The sequence below is a fragment of the Lichenostomus cassidix genome, chromosome 4A (genome assembly GCF_008360975.1).
Source record: "Lichenostomus cassidix isolate B80296 chromosome 4A, HeHo_3.0, whole genome shotgun sequence".
Classification (NCBI taxonomy): Eukaryota; Metazoa; Chordata; class Aves; order Passeriformes; family Meliphagidae; genus Lichenostomus; species Lichenostomus cassidix.
The window spans coordinates 10,482,547-10,488,462 of record NC_139485.1 but is presented as its reverse complement, the minus strand read 5'-3'; the positions used below and the strand labels follow the sequence as shown (position 1 = coordinate 10,488,462).

At 56.5% G+C, this 5,916-nt stretch overlaps 1 protein-coding gene across 1 annotated transcript; it reads left to right on the top strand.

Annotated features, from left to right (window-relative positions):
• Positions 1–374: 374 nt before the first annotated feature.
• On the top strand, positions 375–4,620 carry SOWAHD (sosondowah ankyrin repeat domain family member D). Its single transcript, XM_085060470.1, has one exon. The coding sequence runs from the start codon at positions 2,736–2,738 to the stop codon at positions 3,744–3,746; it is 1,011 nt and encodes a 336-aa protein (XP_084916596.1). The 5' UTR covers positions 375–2,735; the 3' UTR covers positions 3,747–4,620.
• Positions 4,621–5,916: the final 1,296 nt, after the last annotated feature.

Here is a 5,916-nt window from a genome sequence, read left to right as displayed (position 1 = left end):
GCCCGCCCCGCCCGCGCTCCCCGCCCCGCCCCGCCGCCCCCCGCCCCGCTCGGCCCCACCGCTCCCGCCGGTCCCGCCGCCGCCGCCGCCGCGCTCCGTGAGGTGCGGGGCCGCCGGTCCCCCCCCGCGGCAGCCCGCGATGGTGCAGCCCGGCTGCGGGTAGGGCGGGCGGAGGTTGGCGGCTGAGGCGAGCGGGGCCGGGTGAGCGCGGAGCCCCGGGTGAGCGCGGAGCCCCGGGTGAGCGGGGAGCCCCGGGTGAGCGCGGAGCCCCGGGTGAGCGCGGAGCCCCGGGTGAGCGGGGAGCCCCGGGTGAGCGGGGAGCCCCGGGTGAGCGGGGAGCCCGGCCGGCGGGTCCGAGCCCTGGGCCAGCGGGCTGCCTCCGCGGCCCCTGCCGGCTCCCAGCGCGGGGAAGGGTTTCCCGCGCCGACTCCTCGGGAAGGCCCAGGGGGACCCGTCCCGATGCCCTGAGGCCCCTCCGGTAACACGGGCCGGGCCGGAGCGGAGCCGTGCAGCCCCGAGGCTGGGCTGGGGTTCGCGGTTTGGGTCCGTTCGGGTCCCCCAGCCTCAGCAGAGGAGTTGCTGTTTCAAGCAGACTGCCCATGCGCTTGGCGCTCTTGCCCTGTCCCGGTCCGCTGGCCGGTTCAGGCCCGTCCGGACACCCAGCTGAGCGCGGCTGTGCCCAATTCTGTGCCCAATTCTGTGCCCAGTTCCCTTCACTGGCACCACAGCTCTTCCCGGCCGCGCTCGTCCCGTGCAGCCTCGGCTCCCAGCCCTGCAAGAGCACATCTGCAGCTTCGAGGGTAGCTGGTGCCACTTGGGTTTCCCTTCCTTTGATGGCAGCACAAGCACCAAACGAGGCTGAGAGACAGGAGACTCAGTCCTCACCCAAAGTAGCTTTCCCAGTCCCTGGGACTCCAGAGTAAAGTCCCTAAGACTGTCACTCTGGTTTTATCGTGGTCAGAGCTCACCAGTGTGTCCAGTTCCTAATGCACGCATGACCACGGTGGCCCATGGTTTTTTTGCACCATTAGTGCCTTCATTCCTGAAGAGCAGTGCCTTATTTCCCTCCTAGTTTTCCCCAGATGCCACCCAAGTGTTTTCAACTGCTCACCAGGATCCCATGGCTGTATGGCTCAAGTTCTCTGCCTCCCTGAGCCCACAGAAGCCACCAAAGGCCAGTGACAAAACCAGGCAGCCCCAGAAAGGGAGCAAGGGGACAATTATGCTTTCACCACCAGTTGTTTGGGCTTTGAGATTATGCCAACTCCCCACACATCCCAGAAAAACTGGTCTAAGTGGTTGGAAAATGGCAAAGGCCCTCAAGGGCTGACGACCAGCTCATGGCAAGTCAGAGCAGTGCTAAAGCTTAGGGAAGGCAAATAAAAATGGTTCAAGGGGCTGGTGTGGCTTTTAGCTGCCTGACCAGCTGCGAAACCCCCTGCTGACAGTTCAGCCATGGCTGTCAGAGCAGTCATGGATAAGAAACATCTGGAGAGAAGGAGGTCTGAGGGCTTCTGGGGCAGAAGAATTTGTCCTGATTTTTAACAAAATTAGGGTACAGACTACTGGTGGCTGCAACTGCCAACAACACCAGAGATGGGCTGTGCTACTGAGTGAATTATGGTAAGAGAGGAAGGCTAAATTGCCACGGGGTTGAAACACTGGGTTACAAGGATCCAAACATTGTCCCAGGCTGAGTCTCCCTTACAACACAGAAACCCACCAGACACTGCCCTTGGGGCAGTAACCTGGGCCTTCCTGAGCACAGCGTGAAGGAGAAGCACTGTGGTCATGGGGGGCTGTTTGGGGGTAGCTGTAAGGCAGGTGGCTCAGTAAGACACCCGTGAGGTGCCACTGGGGTCAGAGGAAGCATTCTGGGGACCAGTGTCATGGATTTACACAGGCCAGACAATGTGACAGGGTCTGACCCTGGGACCCTGCTAAGAATGGAGTCAAAGTGAGTGTTTCCAATTAGTCTTTTTTAGTTCTTTGGTTACAGCTCAAGATGGTGCCCCCTGAGAGGAACCCCTACGCCACTCATACCTCTCAGTTATACCTCTGCCACCTATCACCCAATCCAAGTCAATCACTAAATTCCATTTGACAGTATCTCAATTTCTTGCTGGGTTTCACTGGAGCTGGGCTGGATGCCTACTGATGTTACTTTATTCTCCTGGGATTGTCTCCTCGGTCCTTATCATCTCCATTCTGCTCCTATCTGCTGAATTCCAAGAATTCTTTGTTAGCATCATCATTTTATCAAAAGTTTATGTTTGGTCAGCTCTTGTGGCCTGAGGCTTTGGCTTCTTCAGGTGCTAATGCTGAGCCAGAAGAGCTAAACGAGACTATTCAGACAGGAGAATACAGCTGATCAAATTTCTCTAGTAGCATCAGCACCGGGCTGCCCAGGACCCCCGAGCCTCTGCCCGCCCCCGCGGTTCCACACGCTCCCTGTATTCCCGGCCACGCTCTCTGTGTGTCACCGCGGGCGAGTGGGGCCGCGGGGGCAGAGCCAGCCCGCGGTTGAGGCTGTGCCCGGCTCCGGCGGCAGCCACGGCCACAACGTGACCAAAGGTCACCTGCACCGCCCCGGAGCGCCGCAGCTCCGCCGCCATGCCCTCCTGCCGTGCGGAATCGGTTCCTCCTTCGCCTAACGCCGGGAGGGGAAGCGCGGGGTGAGAGCTGGGGAGCGTGAGCTGTGCCCTGCTGCGGACAGCCCTGCGAGAGGCACCGCCATGGCCCGGCAGGAGCGGGAGAAGAGCGTGGCAGAGCAGAAGGCAGCTGGCATCTCCCGGAGGTTCTCCTTCCTGGATGCCGCCCAGCCCCAAACGGGCAGCCTGGCCCGCAGCTCCCACCTCGTGCCAGCCACGCTGGGGAGCAGGGAGCGTTTCCATACGCTGCAGAAGATGGACACCAACAAAAGCATCACCTGGGGCAGGCACAGCCTGGGAAGCTGGGGTAGGACTTCGGGCAGGTTCTCCATCAGCCCCAGCAGTGCCCGGAGAAAGGAGTTGAAGGAAATCCTCCTGCAGAGCAACAGCCCTGGCAGCACCCTGCGGCTTTCCACTGCTCAGAAGACATCCAGCAGCAGCAGTCTCCCTGCAGGGCTGCAGCAAGAGCAGACGCCTGAGCAGAGCCCTGATCTGCTGCCCCTTGCCCTCGATCCCCTGGAGCACGCATGGCTGCTGACGGTGGCCCAGGGCGATGCAGACAGCATCATCAAGCTGCTGGACCTGGATCCCAGCCTGCTGAGCAGGAGAGACTTTGTGACAGGCTTCACCGCTCTCCACTGGCTTGCCAAGCATGGCAGCCACGAGAACTTCATTCAGGTCATCTCCCACGCCCAGAAGAAAGGCTACCCTGTCAACGTGAACATCCCCACAGCCAGCGGCGGGCTCACCCCCTTGCATCTGGCTGCCTTGCAGGGACACGAGGTGCTCATCAAGCTACTGGTGGGAGCTTATGGGGCAGACACCACCTGCAGGGACCACAATGGGCGCAAGGCTTGGCAGTACCTGCCGGCACACACCTCCAGGGACCTGAAGGAGCTGGCAGGGGCCTTGGAGGAGGACTTGATCCAGCTGTACTCTCACAACACCAACAACAACTGTAAGTCATCCAGAGAGGCTGGGGCAGGGCAGGACTGTGTGGACTCTGGGGCCGAGGGGAAAGCCCAGCACTCCTGGAGACTGTCAACCCTCCGAAGCTTTGTTAGACAGGCATTTGCTTTCTTCCAAGAGCGCTGAAGCTCCCCTGGCCCCATTCACCTAGCCATGCTGGATAGCAGCTGCAAAAGCCTGCAGGGAGCTGGGGACTTGAGTGCTCAAAATCCTGGCCAAGTGAGGGTTAAACCACAGCACCATGGCCAGCCTGAGTCTCTTGTGGTCTTTTGGGACTGTGCTGGTTTGAGTGTGTGTGGAGCACCATGGCCATTGGGAGCACTGCCTTGGAACAACCCTCCCGAAAATCTGCCTGTCCTCAGAGGGGGTTTTGCCCTGTGCCCCTGTGGGTGGGGATTCCTTGATGGAGCCCAGCAGATCCCCATAGTAGGGGTTCACATGTCAGCTCTGCTGTGGGGAGCTGTTTCTCCAACACCCTGTGTGCCCACAGGAGGCTGCTGACCCACCATGTGTGGATCTCTCCCTGGGAGATCCCCCAACCTCTGCCAAATGCACCTTCTCTGGGTTGTTTTTTTATGACAGATAAAGTTGATTGTCAGTAGAGTAAGAGCTAAGGGCCCTGTTTGTTAGAGGAGACCAGGCCAAGAGAAGCCTTTCAAAGTGCAAAACAACTCACAGTGGCCACCCTTCCCTGGAGACCCCCAACCCAGGAAGCCTGAAATGCTCAACCCCATTGGGAATGGGGGCCAGAGCAAAGGAGGCAGGAAGGACGCCAGTGGAGCAGCATGTGGTGGTTTCTGTGGGGTTTAGAGTTCAGGAACAGCTCTGGAAAGATGATTCATTCTCAAAAACTATGGAAAAGGTATGTGAAGGCTATGAGATTTTTATTATCTTTATTGCTACTGAGGTCATGCTCAAAAATGAAACTCTGATAAACATCCCTGCAGCAACGAAACACTGCATGTATGTCCCAATCATTGCATTAAAAGGGCAAAGCCTCTGCTCGCCTTTTGTGTTTTGTTCACCAAGTGGAGCTCTGCCCCCATGATTTCAACTTGTTTTTTACATTCTCGAAGGCCAGAACTGCTTCAAAATATCTTCAGAAAAACAACAGCCCCTTCCTCTTTTTCATCAGCACGAGACTATTCCTACACCCTCAAATAGCAGTCCCGTTTGAGAAGTGAGTCTCAGACAGGAACCAGGGAGTTTCTGTTCCCCAGGGCAGAGCAACAGCCGTTGCAGAGACACCTCCTTTAGGAGGGCAGTTGTGGTTTCTTTCCAGCTGCCTTTCAGGGGGTCTGCAGGGGTGACCGAGGGACTCAAGATGATCCAGCCTGGTTGCACAGGGGAATTTGCATCTCGATGCAGAACGATACACAAAGATACACAGGTAACTTCCTCTGGACAACTTGAGCCTGGGGGTTTCACAGACCCTGAGCAAACCCCAGTTGTAGTCAGACTGTGTTTTGAAATGCTGCTTGGACACTGAAATAACCCAGTGTGCAGTAATGACATGGAAAAGCACCCTCCACGTGAGTGAACAGGGATCCAGGGACTGGACAATGCTCAGTCCAGGTGATGGGGTGGACACATAGATGTGTCTGGACATCTTTTTAATCCCTGAGGCCAGCAGCAGGTACATACAAAACATGGTGGAATAGATTTAATGCCCGATCTACAGCAGTTTTGTAATGCTTTAGCTCTAATAGATAAAAGACTTTGGCAACACAGCTCCTTCTGGAGCTGCTGTGGCCACATCCATGTCATGGGAGAATTCCCTGGCTTCTCACGTGTGCTCACACCAGCACAAACTCCATAGACAGAACTGGTACCAAGTTCTGGTAACCAAAGCACTGTTGGTAAGACAGATGGGACTGGCAAAATACTTTTTGACCTATTAGCCCTCTGTCACCTTTTTGCAGCTTTGAGGGAAGGGCACAGGATGGCTCTTACATCCTCCTCTGAGTAAAGCACAGAGTAAACAGTGGAATTAATAAGAATTTCCTTGAAGGAACCATTTCCTTGGCAACTGTACCTGTGGCTGAGTCATGCTCCACCCGGAAACGTGGACTTAAACGTTACATTTGAAAGTAAAATTTAGCTGACAAATGCTGCACTTAAATACAACAAAATGATTTTTAGTAATTGCCTCCCCTTGACATCTAACCAAAACCCTTTAAAGACAGTTTCCCCCGCCCCATCTTTTGGTCATGGGTTTGACCCTGTATTCTGTGCTGAGACAAATTAGGCGGGGACTTCAGAAAGAAAACCCGAAATCTGCTTCTCTGAATGTGTT